At 42.4% G+C, this 10038-nt stretch overlaps 2 protein-coding genes and 1 long non-coding RNA gene across 3 annotated transcripts; all 3 read right to left on the bottom strand.

Annotated features, from left to right (window-relative positions):
* Positions 1-210: 210 nt before the first annotated feature.
* LOC132977216 (protein-glutamine gamma-glutamyltransferase 5-like) lies at positions 211-1847 on the bottom strand. The gene is made up of 3 exons (XM_061041685.1): positions 1830-1847; positions 1237-1414; positions 211-341 (listed from the first exon to the last, which is right to left on the bottom strand). The coding sequence occupies exons 1-3, from the start codon at positions 1845-1847 to the stop codon at positions 211-213; spliced, it is 327 nt and encodes a 108-aa protein (XP_060897668.1).
* Positions 1848-4841: 2994 nt separating this feature from the next.
* Positions 4842-9032, bottom strand: LOC132977215 (protein-glutamine gamma-glutamyltransferase 5-like). The gene is made up of 5 exons (XM_061041684.1): positions 8943-9032; positions 6771-6945; positions 6556-6719; positions 5498-5631; positions 4842-5126 (listed from the first exon to the last, which is right to left on the bottom strand). Exons 1-5 carry the CDS (start codon positions 9030-9032, stop codon positions 4979-4981), a joined length of 711 nt encoding a protein of 236 aa, XP_060897667.1. The 3' UTR covers positions 4842-4978.
* Positions 9033-9083: 51 nt separating this feature from the next.
* Positions 9084-9757, bottom strand: LOC132977347 (uncharacterized). Its single transcript, XR_009673816.1, has 3 exons — positions 9615-9757; positions 9261-9387; positions 9084-9178 (listed from the first exon to the last, which is right to left on the bottom strand). It is a non-coding gene; the product is annotated as an uncharacterized LOC132977347 (long non-coding RNA).
* Between the last annotated feature and the right edge of the window lie 281 nt (positions 9758-10038).

Below are 10038 nucleotides of genomic sequence, written 5' to 3'. Positions count from 1 at the left end.
TGTAGGCCTATTTTGTTGGGATTTATCCAGGACAACTATTGTACTAAAAATGTATGTCCATTTTTGACAGGAGAGGGGGGCTTCAAGATCAGATCAATGTTTTGCATGAGGAAACAGAAAACAGGCTGAAGCACCAACCCCATGAAAGAAGAATTGCAGAGTGCAGTGGATAAAACATGGTGTATAATGTTAACATCTGTGTGTGTGTTCTCACCAAATACTGTCCTTGGATTTGTCCACGATTCCATCTAAAGAATGGTATCGATCGATGGTGAGATTGGCGTCGTGAGCTGAAGAGAAGTTGGTGACCACGCGGCAGGAGATTCCGAAAAACCGCATCACTGAGAACCAGATAGAAGGACTTGAGATATTTTCACATAAAGTCATAAATGTGTTTTCCAACATTCTGCAGCTCTGATAGGCAACGATTAAAACTAGGGTTGGCAGAGAAATGTGGCACCAGTTTTACTCTTCTTTCTCATTTTGGTCCACTTCAAGTCTCACTTTTGGAAGAACTTTGAGACATAAAAAGACAAAAACTGCCTGAGTTGTAAAGTCCCCCATTCATAAGGCACATTACATAATGCTCATTAAAGGAAGAATATGCAACTTTTTGATCCACTAGATGTCGCCCTTGAGCTCCAGCATGAAACCAAAACAACTTGCGCTGCATTGTTGTGTTAGCATGCTAATGCTAGCGCGCTTTAGTTTGCTCGTAGCTTCACACTGCATGTAAATTTACACGCAATGACCGTAATCTAGAAACGCTTACATGACATTCAATGAAGCAGTGAGTACAGTATGTTATTCTTCTTTTCTCTAGTCCCTCAATTAAACAACTTTTATACGCGAGGGGATGAGCCGGCCGGCCTTCCTGGCGATGTAAACAAAGTGAAGATAGGACTCGGAAAGCTCGGAAAGCATCACAGACAGTGGGACTCGGGTGTTACACCCATTGTAGACAGTCATGACTTAGAGAGTTATTTTCAGAGGACATACTTGATTTCTATTATATTTAAGTGTGAAAAATCGCATATTAAGCCTTTAAGGGGTTTTGTGTGAAAACACGATGAATCAGTTCTGCTGTTAAAGAAAGTTTCTTGTGTTGCCAAGTGTTCGGTCTACTGCTCTTTTCTTAGAGTGTTCTGAGATAACATTTGCTGCGACTTGGCGATATACAGATACATTGATTGATCTCTACAGATTTTATTCCAGGTGTGAGAAGCCTGATGTTACCTGTACACATCACTCCGGCAAACACCCAGCACTGTCCATATTTGACTGGTTCGAACTGGTTTTCGAGCCACTCTGTAAGGATGGCACTGCTACCGGTCCAGTGACTGGGTGAATGTCCGTCCTCATAATAACTCCCCCAATTTCCCTCCAACACACCGCAGTCATCCTCACTGTTGATCTGCAAGAAAACAAATGGACAAGGAAGTCTGAACAGAAGTGTGTGTGTTTTATTGCAGAATGATAATCATATCAGTCCTTATTTTCAATTTGTAGAAAATAATAAAACTTAAAAAGCCAGAAAATATCAGTACTTCTTCTGTAGAGAAGAAAAGTTGGATGAATAATGCGTAAAATATGTACTTAATAATCTTACTGTGAAGCAGGTATAATGTTGACATCGATCACAATCTTAATTTGTTGTGTTAGCTTTCTAAGGGCGCTTAATTGAAACGAACACCCGAGTGGAAAATCCAGCTTTTACTTTAAACAAAGTGGCTTAAAGTTAACATTTTCAAACATCAACATTTGGAGCTATAGAAACAGAGTGTGTCCTACCATGGCACTGATCACACGGCCAACGTAGATGGGGTTACAGCTCGCTGTAACCCCATCCCAGTCCCCCACCCAGTCCTCTACAGAGATGAGATCAGAGAGAGAGAGAGAGAGAGAGAGAGAGAGAAAGAAAGATGGACAGACAGATGTTCAGACAGACAGACAGGAGAGACAGATGGTTGATATTTTATAGATTATATGGTTTAGACCAGTGGTACTCAGCCTTCTTAGACTTAAGAGCCACAATCCAAAAACCTCTTGCTTTGACAATGTTCCCCTTTTTAAAAAAAATTATTTCAATTTTTTTTCCAAGTAGGACCTAAAAGAGCCACAACTAGTCCCAAATGAGCCATGTGGCTCGAGAGCCTGAACTGACAGACAGATGCAGCGCACAGAGCTGTCAATCAAATCTGCCACAACCTGTATATGGGCATAGCCGTTTAACGTAATAAAACAAATCCATTGAGTTTAAAAAAAACACCTGTTGGTTTGACCTGATAACTGCTCTCATATCTGACAAACCGAGGGGCGTCCAAAACGGCCGTGTGTGGGGGTCGCCTTAAAACCGCCTACCTTCTCTGGTCCAAACAAATCCAGAGCATTCAGGACCAGAATCTAAAGTTAGAAGGAGGACATACTGGCTGCTGCATTGTTGTCAGAGAAGCCAGCACTTCAACATAGCATGTTTCCTTAATGTCTGATCATAAAGTACGGTCACTTCATCATCTCACTCACTACACATCTCACTGATTGGTCCCTTTAATCTATATTTGTCCGTGTTTGTCCTGTAGGTGAAAGTACTGGAGTCGGTGTTTCAGATGAACTGTTATCCAGGGATTCAGCTGAGGGAGCAGCTGGCTGAGAGGCTGGACCTGGACGAGGACAGAATACAGGTTCAGACAACAGAAAGCACTCTCAGAAAAAACCTGTCCTTGAGTTAGATAAAAGGCGGTGTTGTTCTCTGATTTTAGCTCTTCTGCCATTTTGTCTGACGATTTCTCCTCTCTCTCTCTCTCTCTCTCTCTCTGTCTTTCTTTCTCTTAGATTTGGTTTCAGAACCGGCGGGTGAAGCTGAGGCGTTCCCTCAGAGAGTCTCGTCTGCAGCTGGTTCAGGCGGCTGTGGCCGACCTGCGAGTCGGACATGACATCACGGGTCAACTGAAAAAGGATGAGCGAGCTGAACACGACCTGGCCTCTCGTCTTCAGCTCGTGGTGGAGGAAGAGAGGGAGAGATGATGACTGTTTCTCATATTAAGATGGACTGTTTACTTGTAAATGCAGCCCTACCATGTGTCTTTGAGGTTCACTGCAAATGCTCTGACTCACTATTGTGAGTTGTACTCTCGGGTAGGATGGCGGGCTCTGGCGCCCCCTAGACTCATACACTGGTACACCCCCATCCATCCAACCAACCCTCCATCCATCCATCCAAACCTCTATCCATCCAATTTATCCATCCAATTAATCCATCCATCCATCCAATTTATCCATCCATCCAACCCTCCATCCGTCCAACCCTCCATCCATCCATCCAACCCTCCATCCGTCCAACCCTCCATCCATCCAACCCTCCATCCGTCCAACCCTCCATCTGTCCAACCCTCCATCCATCCAACCCTCCATCTGTCCAACCCTCCATCCATTCAACCCTCCATCCATCCATCTATCCAACCCTCCATCCAACCCACCACCCTTCAACCCTCCATCCATCCAACCCTCCATCCATCCATCCATTCAACCCTCCATCCGTCCAACCCTCCATCCATCCATCCATCCATTCAACCCTCCATCCGTCCAACCCTCCATCCATCCATCCATCCATTCAACCCTCCATCCGTCCAACCCTCCATCCATCCATCCATCCATCCATTCAACCCTCCATCCGTCCAACCCTCCATCCATCCATCCAACCCACCATCCATTCAACCCTCCATCCATCCAACCCTCCATCCATCCATCCATTCAACCCTCCATCCATCCATCCATCCAACCCTCCATCCATTCAACCCTCCATCCGTCCAACCCTCCATCCATCCAACCCTCCATCCATCCATTCATTCATGCAGGCTAAGCAAGTCGCCCCCAGATGTCCCTCTCCCCAGCAACGTTTTCCAGCTCCTCCTGGGGGACCCCAAGGCATTCCCGACAGAAATTGGGAAAAGGGCTTTTTGGTATTCTGCACCCTCAGCCTGGAATCTGTTGCAAAAGGACTTGAAACTCAAGGAGCTGGTGTCCTTTCCATGTTTTTAAATCTAAAATGAAAGACTTGGAAGCAGATTCTACAGGATGTTGATGATTTCAGCCTGCCTGGCTGTACAGCTGACCTTCCAGAAAGTTATTTTTCAGACTCATAGACAGTTCTCTTTTAATGCACGTTTCCATTTTTGTAAATTGAACTTTGTGTCTCTTTGTGTTGTTGCTGCTGGCTGTCTCGGCCAGATCTCCTTTTAAAGAAAGAGGTTCTTAATCTCAATGGGACTGACCTGCTTAAATAAAGGTGAAATAAAATTAAATAAATTAATAAATTCACCCGTTTCTACGAGCTTCTAAATCTGGCCAACAAGCCTAACCCGCCCACCTTTGCAGGTTCCTCATTGGCTGATATCTATGTGGATGTATTTGGGTATTTTTGGATTTATTTTTACATGATTCTCAGTTTCTTACCTCCTCTATTTAAATGTTGTGTGCAATGTGTTTCATCATTTCCCTGATGAAGGCCACAAGCCGAAACACGTCACTCTAATTTGTTAATAAAGTGGATCTTCATAGTACAAGTGTTGCTGGAGCTTTTTGACCTTTTCTTTCACCCTTCATGCACCTTGTTAGTTGGTGAAGTTGTGCTGGATATGGTCACATGACCAACCATCACAAATACAGATTATTCAGGGTCAGACATAATATTGTGTTGCAGGAGTATTTTCCTGCACCATCTCAGCTTTACATTTGTATCCTTGTATTTGGTTGGAAATCAGTTTTTCTCTGGGTGTGATTACACAAAACTCAAAGACACAAATGGAACATGGATTTTTCACAAACATTTTATTTGTGCATACGGTGTGATGCTCTCTTATCCGAGAACACCTCATTAATTTGTGTGCCCAAAAGACAAAAATGTACTAGACCAAATATATTGAACCCCAAAAATGAGTTGAATGAATGAGTTGTCTTGTTTCCGAGTCAACCCGAGGATTTAGGGTCTGACGGTGACGGTGCATAGGCCTTTGATGTCTCTGAAGAGGGAGCAGTCAAAGTCGGCAGTCAGGGTCCTCTCTCCGGACTTGTAAGGGACGATGTAAAACATGAGACGTACCCGTCTGCTTGGTTTAAGGTCTCCGAGTCTGAGGGTGAAAATAGAGAAAACAGGTGATGTCTAACTGAGGGTGCCATGTGCAGGTAAAAATCAAGCTAACAATCTGTGCTAGATGTAAAATTTTACACTAGAGCGGCAGCGTTTAGCTTCCCTGACTTCTTGAATCCAAAACGATCAAGGTGAAAGGGCGCAAAATAAATCTATTTTAGTGATTCCTTCTTCAGTCAATTCGCTTAAGTGAAAATCCAAAGAGTGTGTGCTTGGTTGCTCCATGCGAGATATCCATTTTTCAATCAATCGTTAATATTTACATTTTTAGTGTCGTCAGCCTCAAACCTTGTATGGCTTTCATGGTTTCCAAATGCTATGTTGTACATCAGCGCATGCCGATAAACTCACTTGACTTCGTACTCTTTTTTCCAGAGGCCAGTTCCAGAGATGGTCAAAGTGCAGTTCTTCAGCGTCTCGTTTACAGGGTTCATGAAAGAGATTTCTGCATTTGCAGGAGTCTTCAGTTTGACGTTACCAGAAATCTGAAACATAAAAAAATGTAGTTGATTGTTCAATTAAACTCAGTAAAGCTGTCTTGGGTTTTATAGACTCATCCATCTCTAAACTTCAACCTGAATGTAAACAATGGCATTTTTATAGGCATTGTCAACCAGTTCGCTTTAGAAGGTCGTACTTTCAGCTTGAAAGTACGAGCATGACTTTTCTGGCAGGTTAAATGCTTCTTTAATTCTTGTTTGTGTGAGAAAAGCCTGCAGCAGCTCTAACGAGAATGAGCACATTTTTGTTGCACAACAAATCACAGTAGACTCAAAAAATCACCAATGATGACAGCTTTTAGCTTGCAGGCAAAACTGACATTGTTCTCAAAACATGAAATCTGATTATATACAAACATTTTTATGGATGCTTCTGTTGGTAATTAGTCATCTTTCATTAATGACATAGTCATTAGTCGTTTAATTATAACTAGTCCATCCAGCTTTTTTTTACCACCAGGTTGGATTATTGTATTTCTCTTTTATCAGGCTGCTCTAGTAAGACTGCAGAAAATCTGGAACTGAGTCCTTTTTCAAACATACAAAGCTCTGAATGGGCAGGCACCATCGTATGTTAAAGAGCTAATAGTGTCATATTACCCCTCTAGACCATGATGCTCCCAGAAAAGAGTACATACAGTCTCTAAATGTACTATGGGAGGTAGAGCCTTCAGTTATCAGGCCTGCTCGTGCTACCTACGGTCGACATTATTAAATCAAAAGTGAATCTAAGATATGCAACTATTAATATCAGCTTTGCATCTATTCTATCCCAATTACATCATCATTACAATAACATTAATATTAGACTGATCAGGTTATTATCACAGCTGTTAAATAATGTGACAGACAGCTGGACAAAGGTGGATGGCAGGTGATGATAGAGGAAGAAAAATATTTTCTACTAACAGTGATGGAGATCGGTGGGTCAAGCAGCACAACGTCGACCTCTCTCAGGTATGGGTGGTCTGGCTTCTCTTTGTCTTTAACCAGGACTGAGATCTTCATGATGTCACACTCCAACATGGGCTTAGAGTAGACTGAGAACGGGACCACGATCGGCATTGTCAGATCTACAATAGAGAAAATAATTTAAGACCTCCTGTCCACAAAAGAAGATTCACCTTTTCCTGGCAGCAGTGTCTTTTCCAACTTCTCTCCCTGGATGTTTCCAGCTAGGTGTCCGGTGTAGTTCATGGCTTGAACGGCGATGTTGATGATCAGCGGCCTGTCAGCAGTACTTTCACTGCTCAGCACCAATTTCTGGCTCACATCCTTACCGTTAATCGGCTTTGACACCTAAAACAAAGAGAAATTTGAGGAAAAGAAGGTTTTATTTGAGTCACATATCCCACAACGCCCTGCCCATTCATTATGACCCAGAACTGTAAGGAACATTTCCTTATAAACCAAAGTTTGTGAGAGAAATTTCAAATGCATAGTGTCATACAGTTCGTAGAAAATTGGGATGATTTGAGATCTACATTTTCTTATCTCATCCTAACCAGCGATACCATACCATTTCATGAATTACACCAAAGGTCAACAAATGGCATACCCCGGTACGAATCCGGACCAAGATGCTGCGCTGCCCAGACCCAGACTTACTTGATGTGCACTTCTATTTTAACAGTGCAGCCTTTGCTGCTTTTACGGTAGTCTTTTCTTGCCTTGCCTCTACACATGTCACACTACTCAGCCAATCAGATCTTTTTCTCAGAACCGGCACCACGAGTAAACACTGTTAGTGTGAGAATACATATCAACTTATTTTCTGTGTTGGTGTGTTGATTTTGTGATTATGTGTGTGTATTCCTTGTTCCTCATTTTTTGTCCAGCCTGATTCACTAAGAATGGATCGCGTTTCATCGTTTGTACTTTAGTGTTTATTTTTTGTCCTTGTTATCAGTGCACAGTTTTGCTTTGTGACCTTGTGTTGTGTTTTTTGTTTTCCTTGGAGCAGATACTGTGGTCTGAGGCGCCCTGCCCTGCTGGCACAGCTGCAGAGCATCTGACCTAATTAGAAGCAGTTTAACAGTTTACCTGTGTTTCCTGCAAGCTGCCAATTTCTCACAACTTCACAATGGCTCATCCTCCCCAGTTTGGGAGGTTGTTTTATGCATGATCTTGCATGATCAGTGTTCACCTGCCTTGTCTGGGTTTCACTCCTGGGTCCCAACATTTACCAGTATTTAGTAAACCATGGCATTGCGGCTGGTTATAGCTCCAAAAATTCAAATAAAGTTAGATTTACACTCTCAAAAAATGAATTCAATCACCCTTGAGGTTCAGGTTTTTCTTACAATGCTCTGAGCTTGTGACCTTTTAAAGAGGCACTTGTTAATGTGAAATCATTTTGTTTTCCCAACATACAAGTCATCATGACACTCCCTATGAAGGTTGAAAAGGTTTCATCTTGTAAAAAGAAAAAAAGAAAATGTATGTTCTTTCAAAAATGCATTCCATGTTAGGGTGTGCTTTATAACCATGAATTAGTTACACCACCGCTCATACCAAAAGGGCAAAGTCAATATGATGTTGTCATTGAGTTAAATGTAAAATTTGCAATAAAGTTACTGACTGGTGACATGGTTCCGGGCGCCAGACTCCAGGGTGCCGGGCCTCCTTTGACTCTCTTTATAAGTTTCACATTTGCACCTCTTCAATACATAAGATAGGAGCTTGGAGGGGAGCAGGGTATATTCGACCCTGAACACATCACACACCACCACCCAGGAGTTGGCAGCAGAGGACCAGAGACAGAGAAAGACTAAGTCTGCACACCAGAAGCTGCTCCATTTAACATTGTAAGGTTTCTGGCCCTCGCCTTTCATCAGACACGCATGCATTCATCTTCCTGTGTCTTTGGGTATGTTTTTTGTCCAGCACACAGTACTCAGCTTTTTGGATGTTGGTGCAGTTTGATATGTTCGCAGAGGGATTCATCCCATGAACTGAGACCTATAAAGAGCCAGCAACTACACAACTCGTTCTTCACTGAGTCTTTATAAGCCAGCAGTTTTTTTCAGTTTGTCTCCACAGGGTTTAGGAAACATATGGTTATAAGTACGAATGCTAATGCTGTTAGCCAGATAATTACATTTTCCTGTATGTGTTAGCATTAAGCTAATGAACTAACATCCATCTAACATAGTGGTCCATCTGTGAGAAATGTTGTCCCCCCCAGTTAACAATGCACCTTTCGTCATTACTATCACACTGGTATCCTCTATTCTTTGTTTTGGTTGATTAGCTCTAAATGGAAACACTGGGGAATGTTGTTTTTTATGACGTACCTCTTCAAATCGTATGGACACTTTTGGCGGTGGGAGGATGACTCCTGTGAACACATTCCCTATCCTGTTTGGAATCCCATTCCTCTCCATCTCCCTTATCTCCGTCTCCAACGTGTGAATCTCCAACGTCTCCGTCTCCGTCTCCCTCTTCTTCTTCTCCTCCTCTCTAATCTTATTAAGGTGCTTGAAGTGTTTGAGGATGGCTCTTCTGAAGACGACCCTATCTTTGCTTGATCCTGTAAGGGAAGTAATTTAATCATTGTTTCGGACCCAACATCCAGCTTGAGCTTGTGTGATGTGCTTTTCTCATGAACCCACCCTCCTCAGGTTTATAGGTGTCGGTGATGTCGACCCTTGCATCACTACCCACAGCTTTTGTTGAGATATGTTGTCCCACTAAGTCAGCGAAAGCCTCTATTTTCTCCAGTGAACCGTCAGGTTTGACCTGATAGGACATACAACCACAGACAATAGAAACGAGGAAGACAAAAATTCATTTAACAAATCCAGCAGTGGACTATTTGATCATAAATGATTTTGACTGTCTGACCTTCTTGTGTTCTTCTCTTTTAAACAGTTGTCTTTTTTTATTGCTCTATATCTGTCCTGTAAAGGCTGTAGTATTGCTAAATGTTATTTGAATGGTGTTAGGTTCAAGCTCTGCTCACTGACCAGCCAATCGACAGAGTCAGCGTTGACCTCAGCAAAGACAAACGGAGTATCGTATTTGATGTCTGTGTCTCCGTTCAGGATGGCTGCTTTTGGGGATGGACCGCAGCAGAAAACACCTACAGGAGAGAGAGAGAGAGAGAGAGAGAGAGAGAGAGAGAGAGAGAGACTTAAATTCTGTCATGGATTATTCCACCTCGGTGTGCAATTGTTTTTTTGACTCCACCTCAAAGTCATTACCCCATTGCTATCATTAATCCATCAGTGGATTGTAATCAGGTTATATATAAGTAATGAGGTTATTATTTGAATATAAACAATATTCATCAACAAAGACTTCCAGGAGGTGTGGAGAGTGAAGTTGTATTTTCAATTCTTCTAAAAATCCCTTTTATTATGTCATTGGAATCATTTATATTCACTGAAT

The sequence above is a fragment of the Labrus mixtus genome, chromosome 7 (genome assembly GCF_963584025.1).
Source record: "Labrus mixtus chromosome 7, fLabMix1.1, whole genome shotgun sequence".
NCBI lineage: Eukaryota > Metazoa > Chordata > Actinopteri > Labriformes > Labridae > Labrus > Labrus mixtus.
The sequence above is the reverse complement of the archived record's forward strand: the minus strand, read 5'-3'. Positions and strand labels throughout refer to the sequence as shown.

What these genes read in the sequence shown, in the direction of transcription:
- LOC132977216 (XM_061041685.1), bottom strand. An exon ending in TGCCGGAGTGATGTGTACAG is followed by an intron (nt 342 to 1,236) that starts GTAACATCAGGC and finishes TCTGGTTCTCAG; the next exon opens with TGATGCGGTTTTTCGGAATC.
- LOC132977215 (XM_061041684.1), bottom strand. Translation starts at nt 9,032, where the DNA reads ATGGAGAGGAATGGGATTCCAAACAGGATAGGGAATGTGTTCACAGGA. An exon ending in TGTCCATACGATTTGAAGAG is followed by an intron (nt 6,946 to 8,942) that starts GTACGTCATAAA and finishes TCTTTGTTTTAG; the next exon opens with GTGTCAAAGCCGATTAACGG. An exon ending in AAAAAAGAGTACGAAGTCAA is followed by an intron (nt 5,127 to 5,497) that starts GTGAGTTTATCG and finishes TTTCACCCTCAG; the next exon opens with ACTCGGAGACCTTAAACCAA.